Raw genomic sequence first — 17,575 nt, 5'->3', positions numbered from 1 at the left:
AGCGGCGGTCGGGAACTGCGAGCAGGCTCAGTGCCCTTCCTCTGCCTCATGGCACCGGGCAGAGAACTGCTCCCACCCTGCCCCGCTCCCGGGGAGGAAAAGATGGGCTGGGTTGAGGGAAGCTCCCAGCCCCCACCCTGCGCTCCAGCCCTGCAGGCGCAGGGAGCTACCCGTTCGTTAGTTAATTAACACTTTACCTTTAGGTGCTACATCAACGCAAGTGACCCGGCCAGCCAATGCCTGCAGGCCGCTTGCTGCCAGGTCCGACATCTGCATAGGAAAGCAGAGGACAGCTCTCGCCACTCAGTGGTCAAAACACGAGAGGTCTCAGCTCCAGCCTTGGGCACTCACCCTTTGGCCACTCACCCTTTGGCCACGGGTGCCCTGAATGAACCTGGACATGACAAAGCTCTCTCTGCCCCTTCCAGCACATGCTGCAAAAACCCAACACACCACACCATGGAGACAGAGATATATTTGTGGTGATGTTTCATATTTAAGACAACTTTACATAATGCTTCTGACAACTTTTGGCACGCTCCCCTAGAGTGAGACCAGACCCTGCACAGTCCCTCTCACCCTGCATTCCTCCGTAGCCCCAGAATGCACTCTCTGAGGGAGTGGGCACATGATGGATGGGCTGAGATGCCAGCAGGTATGTGCCCTTCCATATCCAGGTCTCCATGTGCTGTTTCACAACACATCTGCAGCACCAATGTCCTTTGGGAACGCCAAGGCTTTAGAGGAAGATGACGGATGGCACATAGCTTTAGAGATAGCAAAACCCAACTGGCCAAGGCTCCCAGTCACCAGCTCCTGCCTTGACAGGATCCAGCTAATCTTCATCAGTTCCCCTGCCCCAGCCCTGCAAAGGGGCAATTCCCCTTTCCCAGGCTGCAGGTGAGATCTGAAGCATTTTCCAAGTGTGAAAACCAAATCCATATGTCTTGATGCAGTACTGGAGGATGGTGAGGAAGGGGGATGCTCTGCTGCACCCTTTTCCCAGACAAGATGGTATTTCTTTCCTCTGGAGCTGGGGAGGTGGAAGCAGAAACAGCAAAGAGCATATGGAGACATGCAGACCGCTGTCTTGTCTCTTTGCTTCTTGGCTAGAAAAGTACAGCAGACTCCAGGAACTTCTGCCAGCATGGGAGAAAAGGTTGTGCAAAGGGGCATGGCACAGGGCATCCAACTGAGCATTGCAAACTTCTGTCTCATCTGTAGCAGGACAGCAGCCCTGTGATGACATTTTTGCAGGGGACTGAAGTGTCCCTTTGCTGAGGTTGAGACAGACGTGGAAGGGTGTACAGCAGGCTGCTGGACTTGATTCATTAACCATGCGCTCCTTCACTTGCTGTTGAACACCACGCATGGGCAGCTCCAAACATTTGGCACAGTTGGGCATCTGCCTCAGGGGGCCCGCAGCACCCCACAACCAACCCTGCCTTAAGACAGGAGGGTGCAGCTGCCCAGCAGCCCCCAGTGAGAAATGGAGAAAGAGTAAACCAGTAATAACGTTAATTAAAAAACTGTAAACGACCCAGCACCTTGTCCTGTAGTGCCAGGACACCAAGAGAACAAAGTACATTACAGTCTGAGGGGAGATGGAGACACAAGGACTTCCCGGCCACTGCGGGGCCTTGTCTCTATTGCACTTTGCATCATATATATTTCTCTATATATTTATAAAATACAAACTAACGGGCTGGGGCAGAAGGGAGGAGATGCAGGTCCCGGGCCACTAGCAGCTCTCTGCATACAGCAGGCTTCGACCCATTCTGCTTCTGCCTATCCCTAGTGCCCTCTGCCAGCCATCCTATGGATCCATCAGCAATACAGGGCCTAGCTCTTCAGAGATCCAGCCCAAGACTCAGCATGACGCCAAGCTGCTCCAGAACCCACCTATCCACCAGCCTTACCTCCCTCCCCATTACTCCTTCCCAAGGCTCTAGGGCCTGAAGTAACAAATGTACATCTCCTTCCATGACTCCACAGTGCTAGACACCCCAGCATGCTCTGTCTGGCCAGCAAATGCCCGTTTTTGGGAGAGGGGGGCAAAAACTAAACTCCCATCTCCCCCTCTGCCCAAATACCCCATGGAAGGTTTTACTCAGCCTGGATTCCTGTTCTCTCTTCCTTGGTTGATTATGCTGCAAAGGTCACGGGGTGATGTAGTCCAGAGACACCTCCATGCTGGAGACAGGGGATATTCCTTGCTCCCAAGGCTGCTGCCACCCCACTGGCTGCCTCTGCTACCTCAGCCGCCCATCAGGTTTGACAGGCCCCAGTTCTGACTTGGGGTCTGGGGAGAGGGAGCTCCAGGAGGTTTTGCTGCAGGTCTGCAGGGAGGTGCAAGCAGAGGGGCTGCCCATGCAGACATCTGCCACGGACCAGAAGGTGCCAATGGCATTGTCCACCCAGTCCTCCAGCTCCTTGCCCGTCAGCTGAGCCTTCTGCACAGCATCCTCCTCTGCCTCTTCAGAGCGTGGCAGGTTGAGAATCCCTCCCAGGCCCTGGAAATTCTGCTCCATGTACTCGTTGCGGGGGGGACCACCATGCAGCCAATTGCTGTCATCTGGGCAGCACAGGGAAGAAGAGAGAGGGGATCAGTAGCACAACAGCATATTAGCAGGCTGGCAGTTCCACCACCACTCTCACAGTGGAGCTTAGCACTCTGTCCCTTTGCAATCCCAACTCTTCTCCAGTCAAGGAGCGGAGTGCTGCTGCAGGATGACCTAACCAACCCACAAATGGGCTCTCCACAGCTGTCCAGTGGTTTTAGAACATACATGGGAAGGTGACACCAGCAGGTAAGGATGACTTTTGCCTTATCATCAGGTCATGCCCAGAGGAAAGTGTTGACTGCCCACAGGGAAAGCCTCCAACCCAGCCTCAGAATCCAGAGCACCCTCACCTTTCCTGAGAGGTTGCTTGCGGTTGAAGGTCTGGGGCACCACCAGGAACTGGCTCTCCCCCAGAGGCTCCCAGAACTGGAGGAGGCGGATGGTCCAGATGCCAGGGCGCAGGGGATGATTGAGGGGGGGCTTGTACTGGGTGAACTCTGCCTCAGCATCTACTGTGATGTCATAGGAGGCAGCAATGATGTAGGTGGGGTCAATCCACACCACTGTGGCTGTCAGGTTGGGGCCTCGTGACCACTTCTGCATGGCCACTGGCTCATCGAAAGGACCCATCAAACCTCCAAAATTGCGGAAGAGTCTTTCCTTTGGGTCCCACTCTGTTCCCACCTGGAGGGACAGAAGGCACAAGCAGTGGGAGATCGGGCAGGCAGACAATGTCAGCTCAGGTTTTGTATTTCACTTGCTTGAACCAGGGAAAACATAAACTTTGGAGCCCATAGTGATGCACACCCCACCCTCCACAGCTCTCCTGCCTGCCTTCAATACGCCATAACTAATTTAGCTGTGTGATGCCTTCTGCCGATGCTGGGCACCACAGTCTCAGCATCTCCCCATTGATCAGCTTCACGTTACACATAGATGCCAAACTCCTGGACAAAGGTTTGCTCTCAGACACAACAGCAGCACCATGTCCCTCTTACTCCAGAACATGCAGGGTGGGAAGAGAAGGAAGGGCAGCACAGTGTATAAGGGAAGCAGGCATTGTGAGAGACACTCACTCTGTTTACCTCAAGGTTTTGTAAACGGTTTGCCTGCTCTCCATGACCTGCCAGCTTCAGAGCTCCTTGGGGCATCATCCACATCTCTAGTAACTCTGTCTGCCCAGTTGCTGAATTCTGCACTTCCTGCATCACCAGGTAACCCTGGAAATGGTCGTCATAGAAATATAAGTGCACACTGGATGGGAAGCCCTGGGGCTCAAATCTGGAGAGAGAGACAGAGAGGTTGAGCATCTGAACATTGGCATCCTCTCAGTATGAGATGCAGGCTGCCACTCAGAGCCTGGCTTTAGCCCCACAATAAATACCCCACCTGCAGAGCTTGTCTGCCTTCACTGCCGGTGTGGATGCAGCTTTGTGGAGCCCCAGCCTGGAGAAGGCAGTGTAAAAGGTGAGCGTGACATCACTGAGGCCATTGAGCCCATCGACACGGTCGTAGATGCTCTCCCAGTATGCCTTCAAGGCTGGCGTGTTGGGGGGGTAGCTGCCATAGAGGTGTGTGTCCAGGATCTCCAGCACCTCCTGATTCACTGTCGACTCAAATTTGCGGGCAAAGAAGGTGGGTCTGGAGAGTTGCTGGAAGAGCACAAGGATGTCTAACAGTGTTGGCTTCACCCAGTGTGCCCTCTTACCTAAGCGGGGCAGCTGGGAAGGAGACAGACCAGGAAGAAACATGCTGGGACCCATCCTGCCCGCTTTGAGGGCACAGACTAAGGATCAGCAAAGCACAGCCAGCCTTTACATGGGATCCTCTATGACAGGGTCAGTAGGAGTACACAGTACACCCACTGGTAATGCAGATGGGCTTCCATCTCTCCCACTGCCTCTCCATGTCTGGCTCAGAAACTGCCATGTGTAATCTAGCTCCTTCACTGCAGTTTCTGTTCTGATGGGCTCCTACTCTAGAGAGCCACTGCAGAACCCTGGCCATGTGGTACAGCTTCAAGATCAGAGCCCTGCACTAATCAAGTCTGAGACTGCTAAAAAATCCTGCTAACTTCTTTTTTTGGGGTTGGGTGCATCTCCCCCCAACCTTCCCTCCCCAAAACATCCTCATGCACTGAGAGCACAGACAGTTTGTCACAGGTCATTTTGACCTGCCGTAAGAGAACAGTGCTCCAAAGTGATTTTACTGAAAAGGTATTTGCAGGGAGAGAACAGGAGAGAAAGTGTGGAAAGAGGAGCAACACTGCAAGCAAAATACTGGCTCCTAAGAATGACAGACAGCGTAGTGTAATCCCTCTGCCTGTGTTTACAGCCACATCTGTGATGAGCCCCAGGGCAGCTGAGGAACCAATCCTGCTCCTGTCCCTGCAGGGCTGGGATGAGATTCAAGGGTCATGCACAACAGCTGGCACTGCAACCTGCAGGGCAACTTGGAGAGAAACAGGCAGGAGGAGAGAGAGCAGGATAAAGGAGGACGTTTTTCACCTGTAGCCGGAGGAAGTCCTGGGGTTTGAAGTCATTTGGGGAGCACCCACACCAGTCGACTATGTGTTTATATTGGCACTTACAGCCCAGCTTCCGGTTCCAGTTGGTCACGCGGAGGTTGTTGTCAACCAGAGTGTCACAGGCGTGACTGTTCTCCAGGACCGTGTGGAAAAAGGACTGTGTACAGCAGAGAAGAGACAGGACACTTGGTGGGGATGAAGAACAGGGCATTAATGAAGACTCCCTAGCCCTCACTTGCAGAGAAACACGACAGACCTTCATAGCTTCTGAATAGAAACCTATCTCTGTTCCCAGTGCAGGGCAATATGTAAGGGACTGTGCACCCACATTGGTCCTTATCTGGCCCAGAGGGATGTCTGGACTGAAAGCTGGGCTGGATATAAACACTACCCTTGGCATGTCTGCTCCTCCCTGCCCTCTTTCATACCTTGGTCCAGACAAAGGAGAGGCACAAAGCTGTCTGAGCAGAACGAGCAACACTCTTCACAGCTACTCAGGGTGGGGACAAAATGGGACACAGATGTTAAGTACAGCAGGAAGAAAATTTGGTCTAAACCCTGCAGCCAGCACCCACCTCAGCTGGCAGGAGTGTATAGGTGTAGAACTGGCGCAGCTGGGACACCAGCTGGTCATCAGTGTAGACCACATACTCCACAAAGCTTCGCGTCAGTGAGAACCAATCGGAGCCACCATCCACCACAATGCCCTCGGGGATGTGGCGCTCACCCAGTCGCCACATGTGGGAGTCACACTCGTGGAACAGGCGGTCCAGGCCCTGTTTCTTGATAAACCTGGACAGGGATGAAGAGTCAGAAATGTCACTCACTTTGCTGGATGCAGTTAAATCTAGAACATTCCCTCCGCCTCCACTGTTTCAGCTCTTTCCTGAAATCCCTCATTTTTGTGTTCCCCCAGCTCAGATTTATCTAGGATTACCTGGCATTGTCTCGCCCATGAGACTTCAAGAAGTTCTTATCTCGGTATTTGGACAGGAACATCACCAGCTCCTCGTTGGTCCTGAGGTGCAAATTATGAAGCGTTAATCATAGAATCATAGAATCATAGAATCAACCAGGTTGGAAGAGACCTCCAAGATCATCGAGTCCAACCTATCACCCAGCCCTAGCCAGTCAACTAGACCATGTCACTGAGTGCCTCATCCAGTCTTTTCTTGAAGACCCTCAGGGACGGTGCCTCCACCACCTCCCTGGGCAGCCCATTCCAATGGGAAATCTCTCTGTGAAAAACTTCTTCCTAACATCCAGCCTATACCTACCCTGGCACAACTTGAGACTGTGTCCCCTTGTTCTATTGCTGGTTACCTGGGAGAAGAGGCCAACCCCCACCTGGCTACAATGTCCCTTCAGGTAGTTGTAGACAGCAATAAGATCACCCCTGAGCCTCCTCTTCTCCAGGCTAAACAGGCCCAGTTCCCTCAACCTCTCCTCATAGGATTTGTGTTCCAGGCCCCTCACCAGCTTTGTTGCCCTTCTCTGGACATGTTCCAGTACCTCAACATCTTTCTTGAATTGAGGGGCCCAGAACTGGACACAGTACTCAAGGTGTGGCCTGACCAGTGCTGAGTACAGGGGAAGAATAACCTCCCTTGTCCTACTGGCCACACTGTTCCTGATCCAGGCCAGGATGCCATTGGCTCTCTTGGCCACCTGGGCACACTGCTGCCTCATCTTCAGCTTACTATCTATCAGTACCCCCAGGTCCCTTTCCTCCTGGCTGCTCTCCAGCCACTCAGTCCCCAGCCTATAGCGCTGCTTGGGGTTATTGTGGCCGAAGTGCAGAACCCTGCACTTGGCCTTGTTAAATCTCATGGCCCCTGGGATATATCAGCTCAGTCAGCATTCACATAGCAAGAGTCATTAGATACAAGGTGCCTAAAGCTGCTCAGTGGGTGCTTATCAAGCCCATGACCTGCTGCTGAGGCGACAGAGGCAAGGTGTCCCTGCTCCTGATGCCTCACATGTGCATTTCTCTACAACAGCTGGACTGCTGGAAAAAGAAAAAACATCTTCCACAGTACCGGTTGAGTACCTCTCCAAAGATGGGACCAGCCTGGCCCTGAAGTATCACTGCCAGCACGTGAATGAAGATAGGGTTGGAGATTGCACCCCTCTCCCAGCTCCTGCTGCTGCAGCCTCACACAGCATGAACATCTCCATCATCCTCCACTGCCCCTGCAAGGTTCCTCACCTCGTGGGGTAGTCGGTGGCACTTAGGTTGATGAAGAAGTCCCAGGGCCACTCAGCCAGTTCCAGCAGGTCCTTCATGCTACGCAGGTACATCTTCAGCAGACTGGCACCTCCCCAGATGGTCACCATGCGCCAGGGTGTTACACGGATGTTGGGGTAGTGCTGGGCCAGCTCCACTGCCTCTCGATGAAGGTAGTTGGAGCGCTGCCAGGGAACAAATCTCATGCTCAAGAGAGAGCTCATCTTCCTGGGGAGTGCATGTAGTCCTTGCCAGCTGAACATCACCCCTTAAAACAGCTTCAACAGATAAGAAAGCAGCAAGACAAGACTGCCCTGTGCAGGGCGATAGAGACTGTTTTGTTAGGTTGCAGACACTGGGCCGGAAGGGTCACAACTCCATCAACAGCAAAAACAACCCCTGCCTAGCGACTTCCTCCACCCACTAGCCACCCACAACCCAGCTCTGTACTCTGTCCCAGTGACTGCATCTGCTAGTACCCCTCACTCCTCTTGCCCCCACCACACACCTTGTCAACGTGGATGTAGAAGAAGTGCTGCTGGTGGTACACAGCCTTGATGAGCCGTTTCAGCTGGCGAACGGCCCTGCCATGTACGACCAGCATGTAGGCAATGCGCACAGGCTTGCTGGGGGGCACCTGCTGCAGCTGGCTCTCGTCCCACTGGATGACAGGGCTGACCTTGCCTGCACAGGGAGGGAGAGTGCTGTTAGCCATGCCCAACCTTAGCATTTGCCACCCTGCTCTCCTGACTAACTAGGAAGACCTGAGTAAGGCAGAGAACAGCAGGGAAGAGTTCAGCCTCGAGCAAACCCCATTATGATGCAGTGCCAGTGTACAGTGGCACATGCAGGCCCTTGTGTTAAATTGACAGGACCACCTTTGTAAAGAGGTGGGGGTCCTTCTCTGGCCCACCGAACAGAAGATGCAGCTGGGTCTGGCTCTGACCTCTGCAGGCACTCCTCAAGGAGGCTGGTAGTTTTGACTGGATTACAGCAGCAGTGGTAATCTCAGAATCCCTAACAGGTTGAGGCTGCTTTTACCAGGTTGGGGACAAGTTGGTGACATAAGGAAGGTGTCCCTCACACCTGTCTGAAATATTCCTGATGGCCAGAATGACTGGGAGCCTCCCAGCAGGACTCACCTGAGAGCTGGCAGTGGCGAGGCACAGACTGGGGCATGAGGTTGCCTGCCCGGTGCTGACACACCACATTGGCGATCTCCTGTTGGCACTGCTTGCTGCTGGCCCGAGCCAGTGCTGAGAGGGCATCTTTGCCTGTGATTTCACATTTTGGGGTAAAACTATTCTCAGTGGGTTGAGGAGCCCCCTCCACACTGCCTGTGTCACCCTGCTGGAAGATGGCCAGCTGGGCCTCCCTGCGCAGCTCTGACAGGTTCCTGTGGCTGGAGGTGTCCAGTACGGCTGGCAGCCTCCCCCCTGGTCTGTGTCTTGCTGTGACGGCTCTCATCACCTTGGACACCAGCGCCCCAGGGCTGTCCAGCCGTCCCCGCCATCGCCCATGCTTCCGGCTGGTGCTGCCTCGACGCCCGGCAGAGCTGTCCGAGTCCTTGGAGCTGTCACTGCTCTCAGGCAACCTGTTTTTTTTCTGCTGTTCCTGTTTCATTTGCAGATGGATGCAGAAAATAGGACAGACAGCATTAGCTTGGGCCTGCCTTCCCTTAGCTCTGCCAACACACTTCCTGGGGCATCCCTGTTCGCAGAGCTTGATGGTCCCAGTCCTCATGGAGCTCAGTGCTGCAATATGAGCGAGCAGTTGTCCAAGTCTTTGCTCTGAAAGCAGTAATCATGCAGCAAAGGACATTGCACCACCCCTCTGCCATCTAACCCTCCCAAAATTAACACTCCACAGCACCTCCCTGCATGGTCTTACGCCCCCTCACAGACACTGTTGCATATACGTCAGCAAGGGAGACACTGATTTGCAGGCCCCACCACTACGGCACCTTAGGCAAAGACCCTTTTATCTTGGCCTTTGCTGAGTCAGTTGTGTTTGCACCAGCCACTCTGCGGAGTCCTGCATCAGCAGGGGCACCTCAGACAGTGGATATAAGCACAGGGATGCTCTGGCTGGAAGAGGTTATTTTAACAGGAGTCAAACGAAGGTCATGTCCATGCTGTAAATCCAAGCAGGGTTGCAGGTGGCTGCAGTTGTACTATCCGGGGCTAAGCACCACTGGAGAAGTATTGAATTAGATCCTGCCTGTGATCCCCTCCCTGGGCCCCAGTCTCCCACGCTGGGCTGGCACAGGCTTTGTGACCACCAGCTTCTCTAAAAATCCCCTTAACAAACCATCTTGCAGAACCCAGCAGTGGTATGAAGTGAGCAGTTAATTATGCTTGGTTACCTCTGCCAGGCTAGCTGATGAACAGAAATGAGTCAGCCCTGGGGACAGAAGGGTTGGGAAGTTTGAATGCCTGCAAGAGCCATGCTCATAGGAAAGCACTTTCCCAGAAAGTTGTGCACACAGGGCCAGGGTCGTATGCTCCCAGCCCACTCCTGACCAACAGCAGTTGCCTGTTCCAGTCAGGCTTCCCAGGCTCTCAAAAAGATGTCTGCCCAGTTGCTGGGCTGGACACTAAATGAGGCACATCAGGGACTACTGTAGGCAGTGGTTATCTTCCAGGGATGGGTAGATGCTTCACAAAAACACCACCAAATCAGTTTCCTGCAAAGTCCTCTCATGAGTGTAGCTGCTGGGATGATCAAGGCCAGAAGAAATCACACCATTTAATGGGTAGAAAGCATCTGGCAAGATCTGCCTGCTCGAGTGTCTCTCAACTACCCATCCTATGGTGGTACAGCCTGAAAATCGTGGCTAAAAAGGAAGGGACCAAGCCAGGAGGCTAGCATCAGCAATGATCAGCTGAGCCTCTTCCCCTCAGACAGGTGTCACAGGCAGCGGACAATTCACTTGTCACCATGCAGGACCATCTGTTCCAGAATTATAAACCTGTTCTCTCTGTTGAGCACCACTGGAGTAGGGTGTGATTCCTTTCTGTGAGCTTATCCCCATTTCTGTAGGAAGAGATTCACTGTCCCCACTCAAAAGCCTCCATTCACCAACACACCTGTCTCAGAGGATAGCCTCTGTGCTATGCCCGCCCTCAGTAACAGTCCTGCTTGTCCTCTACAAGGCACAGGAACACACCCAGCAGCCTTCCCCAATAGGGTGGTCATTAGAAACATCACCAGCCTTTCCAGAGCTGCCAGTTAACAAACTCAATAGCTTCGAATTACTGCACCACAGCAGTGATTCTTCACCCTAATCTGGCATGAAACAGCTCCAGATGTGTTACTCTGCTGTATTTAAGACTCATATACAGGACTTTTGGGAGTTCTCCTGGCTCCCAACATGCATAGATGACTCCAGGTACCAGCCAGAGAAGTCATTTCTCCTGTCCTCGGTGCCCTGACACGACACCACTATCCCCAGATGGGTCAGGTATCTACCTGCAGCACACTTCCAGTGCAGGCCTGACTGAACAGAGTACAGTGGACAAGTAGTGCAGGAGACTGCACAGGGAAGGGGAAGAGAGGAGTGGTGAAATGATTTTTATAAAGAAGGGGCAGCCAAGCACACCAGATCTGCCAGATCAGTCTGCCTTCACACAACTCTAGTGCCTTTGAATCATAGACAAATCCATGTCCCCTCTCCTTGATGCATTTATTCTCTGATTGTATTTCAGTGGTGGTGTACAGCAGCACGCGAGGCTGCTCATGACTGTTCCCAAAGGTGCAAGAGGAGACCTGGGGCTGGGAATTAATCTGCTGAGTGAGTGGTTGCCTTAGAGACCATCCCTCCTGCAAGGTGTTCTCAGGGAATTCTTTCTAGCTCTGTAGAAAGTTCTGCTGACCAGAGTGTCACTCTCCACACCAGAGAAGCATCCCAGGATAGAGAGAAAAAGCTTTTGTTCCTCAAGAGCTCCTCACCTCTCACCTCAGCCATCTGCTTCTTTCTGTCACAGCTACCATGCTAAACACATGCTTGTTTCCCCAAAACTCAGAGCTCTTGCTGCATATCATCCCTATCAAACGCTGCTTCACCACCTGGGGCTTGTTTGCAGTCTGTGGCGAATCCCTACAGCCCTAGGAGCACAAGGCTCTTGCTCAAGATGAGGGGCTGTGGTGGCAGTGACATGCTCCAGAGGCCTGGGCTCTCAGTGATGACCATGTCTGACCTTGAGCAAACATCTTCACCAGCCAGTGCCTCAGTTTCCCCACACTGTTTTGGTATAAAGACAGTGGATGACTGCACTGGATGACACACCACTGGGATATCCCAGACCTACTACACATTACCTGCTACAAACTTCCTGAGCTGCTGTATATGCCCTCCACAGATCCCTGAACTTCCCTACATTTTCATATTTTCTGGCTTGAGTGTCACGGACTCCAGCCTCCCACAACATCCCCCAAAACACAGAGAAGCCTGACTCCTGTCAAACTCCCCACCACTCTCTGGTCTGAGCCAGACCTCCCCCGACACTTGCTGGGCCACAAAGTCCACTTCCCACGTGCTGTAACCCCACAGTGCTTCACATGGACCCCCTCACAGGCCACTGCCCATTGTCTGCCCCACAGCCACCAGTCTCCACCAGTATGAGGCCTGCAGGGACCCGACTCACTCAGAGGACACCGTCCTAGCTAAGGGCCTCTCCAGTCTCACAGAGACGCCCCGGGAGGGATGGCGACAGACCCCCTTCATGTTCCCTCCCAGTTCCGGAGCAACGAGGACACACCAGCTCTTTAGACACTGCTCCCCCAAAGACCCCGATCCAAGAGTCCCCTCCCAGCACACATCATTATCCTACGACCCCCCTCCCCACCCCGGCCCTCTGCCCACCTCAAGCCCCCTACCACCTGTCCTGCCTCCCACATTGCTCTCAGCCCTTCACCGTCCCTGTGTCTCTCCGCAACCTCTTTATGGCTCCCAACAGTCTCATACACCCTTTATCATCCCGTCTGCGTCCCTCAGCTGCCCCCCGTACCCTCACCATCCCTTTTGCCCCCACCGGCGGGCCTGGGGACGCCGGTCCGGCCTGCCCCACAGCACTACCTCGACCGGCCCCTCCTCGTCGAGGCCGGCGGAGGTCCAGAGGACGAGTCCCTGGAGCAGGAGTATTGCAAGGGCCGTGACTACTGCCACCCGGTACCGCCGCGCCAGCTTCCGCGCCCGCCCGCTGGCCACCATCGTCACGGCAGCTCCACCGCGGCAGAGAGCCGCCAGTGCCGGCGCGCGCCTGCGGCGTGCACGTTCCAGCGGGGCGGGGCCCCGCCGGGGGGGTGGGACGCGCGCGCTCCTCTGCGTGCGCTCGGGACGCGCGCGTGGATGCGCGTGTGTGACGTGTGTGTGTGTGTGCGCGTGTGTGTGCGTATCAGTGCGCGCGTGCGCGTGTGTGACGTGTGTGTGTGTGTGCGCGTGTGTGTGCGCATCAGTGTGCGTGTGCGCGTGTGTGACGTGTGTGTATGTGCATGTGTGTGTGCGTATCAGTGTGCGTGTGCGCGTGTGTGACGTGTGTGTGTGTGTGCGCGTGTGTGTGCGTATCAGTGTGCGTGTGCGCGTGTGTGACGTGTGTGTGTGTGTGCGCGTGTGTGTGCGTATCAGTGCGCGCGTGCGCGTGTGTGACGTGTGTGTGTGTGTGCGCGTGTGTGTGCGCATCAGTGTGCGTGTGCGCGTGTGTGACGTGTGTGTGTGTGCGCGTGTGTGTGCGTATCAGTGTGCGTGTGCGCGTGTGTGACGTGTGTGTGTGCGCGCGTGTGTGCGTATCAGTGTGCGTGTGTGCGTGCGCACGTGTGTGACGTGTGTGTATGTGCATGTGTGTGTGCGTATCAGTGTGCGTGTGCGCGTGTGTGATGTGTGTGTATGTGCATGTGTGTGTGCGTATCAGTGTGCGTGTGCGCGTGTGCGTGTGTGTGATGTGTGTGTATGTGCATGTGTGTGTGCGTATCAGTGTGACTGTGCGCGTGTGTGACGTGTGTGTATGTGCATGTGTGTGTGCGTATCAGTGTGAGTGTGCGCGTGTGTGACGTGTGTGTGTGTGTGCACGTGTGTGCGTATCAGTGTGCATGTGCGCGTGTGTGACGTGTGTGTATGTGCATGTGTGTGTGCGTATCAGTGTGAGTGTGCGCGTGTGTGACGTGTGCGTGCGTGTGTGTGCACGCGTGTGTGACATGTGTGTGTGCATATCAGTGTGCGTGTGCGCGTGTGTGACGTGTGACGTGTGTGTGCATGTGTGTGCGCGTATCAGTGTGCGTGTGACGTGTGTGTGTGCGCGCGTGTGTGCATGTATCAGTGTGTGTGTGTGCGTGTGCGCGTGTGTGACATGTGTGTGCACGTGTGTGCGCGTACCAGTGTGCGTGTGCACATGTGTGACGTGTGTGTGTGCACATGTGTGCGCGTATCAGTGTGCGCGTGCACGTGTGTGGTGTGTGTGACGTGTGTGTGCATGTGTGCGCACAGGTGTGCGTATCAGTGTGTTTGCACGCATGTGACGTGTGTGTGTGCATGTGTGCGCGCATGTGTGCATATCAGTGTGTGCACGTATCTGTGTGTGTGCGTGCACGCGCGCTGTGTATCTGTGCATGGTGCGTGTGCATCTGTGTGCGTTCATGTGCATGTCTGTGTGTGTATCTACATGTGTGTGTGCACGTGTGTGTATGTGTGTCCATGAATGTATGAGTACGTGTGTGCGTGTGCCTGTGCGTGTGCCCAGTTGTGTGCATGTGTGTGTGCCTGTGTGCATGTGCATGCATGTGTGTCTATGTGTGTGTATGCATGCACACGTGTGTGCATGTGTTTGTGTGTGTATGCATGTGTGTGGATGCTTGTGTATTTGTGTATGTGTATGCCTTTGCATCTGTGTGTATGTGAATGCATGTGTATGTGCATGTGTGTCTGTGTGTGTGTGAATCCATGTGTGTGCGTGTAACAGCTGCTCCCAGTAGCTCCTAAATTCCTTCCCAGTACTTCCAGAGCCAGCAGTGTCTCCAGGAACTCCAAAATCTCATCCTAGTGCTCCCAGTAACACAATTAGCAATCCCAGTCCCTCCTCGTGCTCCCAGTGTGGCTCCAGTGGGCGCTCAGACCCTCCCAGTCACTCCAAATTCCCTTAGAGCTGGCAGTGCTCCCATTGCCCTTCCAGGTCTCCTGGTGCTCCCACTAACCTCCTGATCTCCTTCCCTTTGCTGCTGTCCTAGTTTTTAAAGAGAGATGACAGAAATTAAACTCTCAAATCAAATTGGAGAGAAAATACAGAATTATATTTAGAGAGAGAGAAATACAGCGATAGACATTATAAAACAGTTACCATGGCAACCCCCCTTGAAGTTTTCCCCATCCCCAAAAAAACTAAATCTACATTCCCCAGTGCTCAAATCCTTCCCCCCAATGCCTCTGCCATCCAAGGGGCCTACTGCTTGCATGGTCTTCCCAATAAATTGGCTCCTGACACACACTCAGGGCAGGAGGAGGAGGAAAGGAGAATGAACTGACCTTGTTGTGAGTCTGTAAAGAGATAGCAGAATTATGGCATTGAATAACAATCTTCTAGTTCCCCAGAAAATAATTTTAACCCTATAGCCTCAACCTGGGACATTCCACCCCTATATTCAATCCCATAATTCCTGCTCATCAATCTACTCATCTAACTAGACACAGATTCTCTATATAGTGAACAGTGCCATCCAAATCCTGCATCGTTCTGGTGCTTTCCTTCAAATGCATCTGTCACTCAGATCCTGGGCACAACTCTTCCCATCGAGTGGACTTCTCAGATGACATCAACTATCTGAAAAAAAATCAGGAACAACTTGTACATACTCAAACTCCTTTAGCCCACATCAAAACTTCTTTGCAGAACACACTTGATCTTACCACCTTCCTGCATTGACCAACATACATGTCTTGGACTTCCGCCACGAAGAAATAACCACCCCTTGGACAGGTTGTATCCCCACCCAAAACACCCATAACACCCATACAATTCTCCCAACAAATCGTTCTCACAAATAAAGGAACTCTGTTTCCATCAGCATTGTGCTCAGCAGCACTCAACATCAAATAAAGGACAGTTTCAGTCCATTCTCTCTCAACTCTTTGCAGTCCGTGCATCCAAGCAATCTCCCACTGCAAAGTCTGAATTACTCATTGCAGATTCTCTTAGAGTCCTTCTCAGCACACTCTGGCTCAGTCTACCTCTCAAACGGCGTATCTCCACCCCTGGGGCAGTCAGATGGGGCAACTAAGTCCAGTTCACTTCCTCTCTTCAAGCTGTCGCTCCAGTTTGTTTCTCACACGTGCAGGAGTGAAGATCCCTTCATCACAGATTAATTCCATCTCTCTATCACAGATGAGTTCCAGTATCCAGGAAATTCCCATGCTTCTACTCGTCTCTTGTACCAGGCCATCCACCACCCCTGAGGGCACCGTCCTGCAATTCCTCCGCTGCATAACCAGAAGTGAACCTGCCACACCACCAGTCCGTGCCCTTATCTTCCTTCCCCAATCTAAACAGAATCGTCTCGAATTTTATTTAACCTTTCCCAGCACCTCTCCCTCCACCTTCTCAACAGACAACTGTGAAGGAGGAGGATCTGGTGGTAGACGAGAAGCAGGTGTCAGAATTGGGAAGAAAACGGGATCAGTGCCATTCACAACAGCCACTGCCTGACCAGGAGCGCCCATCCTCGCCACTGCCTCATGGGCCAGAGGAGCCGCTACCGCCAGGGCACCCTTCCGGCTCGCTCTGCAGCTTGAGCTCGGTACCAGAGCTGCCGCTGCGGCTTCTGCCTCCGCTGGAAACTCAGCAGGGATACGCAGGGACGTATTGCCTTTTGCCGCTGGTCCTGGCTGGCTACTCTGTGCAGAGCCAGCAGGAGTGCGCGGGAAGCGAGGGCAACCCCCTCCCATGCTCGGTACCGCCAGTTCCGCCACAGTAAAGTTAAGGCTGAGTCGCTGCGGGGGAAGGGGATCCCCATCGTCGCTCTCCGCATCTTCCCCAGCAGGCTCGCCGTCTACAGTCTCAGCCTGCCCTTATACGCTGCCTGTGCTGGGACAAAAGGGATACTGAGGCACGACCGTTTCTTCTAGAGCCGCCGGCTCATCCGCTGAATTGGGAGGGTCTGCGCTCAGCAAGAGGATGGCCGCCACGGCGATCAGCTCGCCGAGTAAAACGGCGCTGCTTCCGAGAGGCGCCACCTCCAAAACGCTGCCTGGATCTACGGGTCCAGGGGAGGCTACCGGCAGGGCCGGAGCCGCCTGCGTTTTCACCGCCCGCGGATTCCCATCAGGAAGGAAAAACACGCAGGGGTTTGCCTGCTCCGCTCCACCCCACCCCTCCAGCTCGCCCTGTGCAGGGCCGCTCGGCATCGCGCGAGCCCTGGCCCCTTCAGGGGCGGGGTCCCATATCACCTTCAGCTACCTCAGACCTTTCAACTCGCTTCTTGGCGCTTCCTTCCCCCCCCTGCGCCACCCAAGAGGGGAGCAGCTCACTTCTCCAAGCCTTCCAACTCTCCATGCCAGCTTCACTAAGAGGCACCATTTTTCCTAAGCTTTAATATGTATTTTTTCTCCAACTCAGTCCATGCACAAAACAACCGTCTTGATTCCTCTGCACACTGCGCATATTTTATTTGTAGTAGTGCATAAAAAACAGGAAAAAGAATGCAATATTTAAAATGAAGAACAATTGCAATCAACAAAACCAAATAATATTTCAATGTGAACTATGGGCCTGCTTTTGGCTAATGAGTGTTAGGTTCCATATTTCTCACTGCTAGTCCTAGCAAACGGTGCAAGTATCCATCAGTTAGTCTGGATCGGATTGGAGATTTCAGATGTTTCACTTGGGAAAAAGTCTGCTCACAGACATAGATGCTGCCAAGGATGGCTGCAATTTTGAGTGCATGGTTCCTGAGCTTATGCTATGTCTCTGAGGGGAGAGGTGCATAGAAATTAGTAAGGCTGCTCGATTTGGATGCATCTTTCAGCGAGTCACAAGTCTGTAGTTGGGCCAGTTCCATTGGGTAAATCGGATCAACGGTTTCAGTGTCAACAGAAAATGGGTTCTGGAAAAGCTGTGTGTCCTGTTCATGGAGACCAAGCTCTTCAAAGCTAATTTGAAACTCCCTTTAGAACATTTTTAGTACATCCATACATGTTTTGTTTGGGAATGCAGCTGCTGTTTTTTCTGCCGACAGGCTTGGAGTTGTGGGGAGGTGGCAGAAGTTTTCCTCCTT

At 53.4% G+C, this 17,575-nt stretch overlaps 1 protein-coding gene across 1 annotated transcript; it reads right to left on the bottom strand.

The window, feature by feature from the left end:
- Window positions 1–457: 457 nt before the first annotated feature.
- XYLT2 (xylosyltransferase 2) lies at window positions 458–12,597 on the bottom strand. Its single transcript, XM_064150452.1, has 11 exons — window positions 12,396–12,597; window positions 8,461–8,932; window positions 7,827–8,002; window positions 7,301–7,503; window positions 6,029–6,109; window positions 5,667–5,883; window positions 5,072–5,248; window positions 3,954–4,216; window positions 3,650–3,845; window positions 2,915–3,248; window positions 458–2,575 (listed from the first exon to the last, which is right to left on the bottom strand). Exons 1-11 carry the CDS (start codon window positions 12,528–12,530, stop codon window positions 2,253–2,255), a joined length of 2,577 nt encoding a protein of 858 aa, XP_064006522.1. The 5' UTR covers window positions 12,531–12,597; the 3' UTR covers window positions 458–2,252.
- Between the last annotated feature and the right edge of the window lie 4,978 nt (window positions 12,598–17,575).

Source organism: Pogoniulus pusillus, chromosome 11 (genome assembly GCF_015220805.1).
Source record: "Pogoniulus pusillus isolate bPogPus1 chromosome 11, bPogPus1.pri, whole genome shotgun sequence".
Classification (NCBI taxonomy): domain Eukaryota; kingdom Metazoa; phylum Chordata; class Aves; order Piciformes; family Lybiidae; genus Pogoniulus; species Pogoniulus pusillus.
This window is presented reverse-complemented; position numbering and strand designations above follow the sequence as displayed.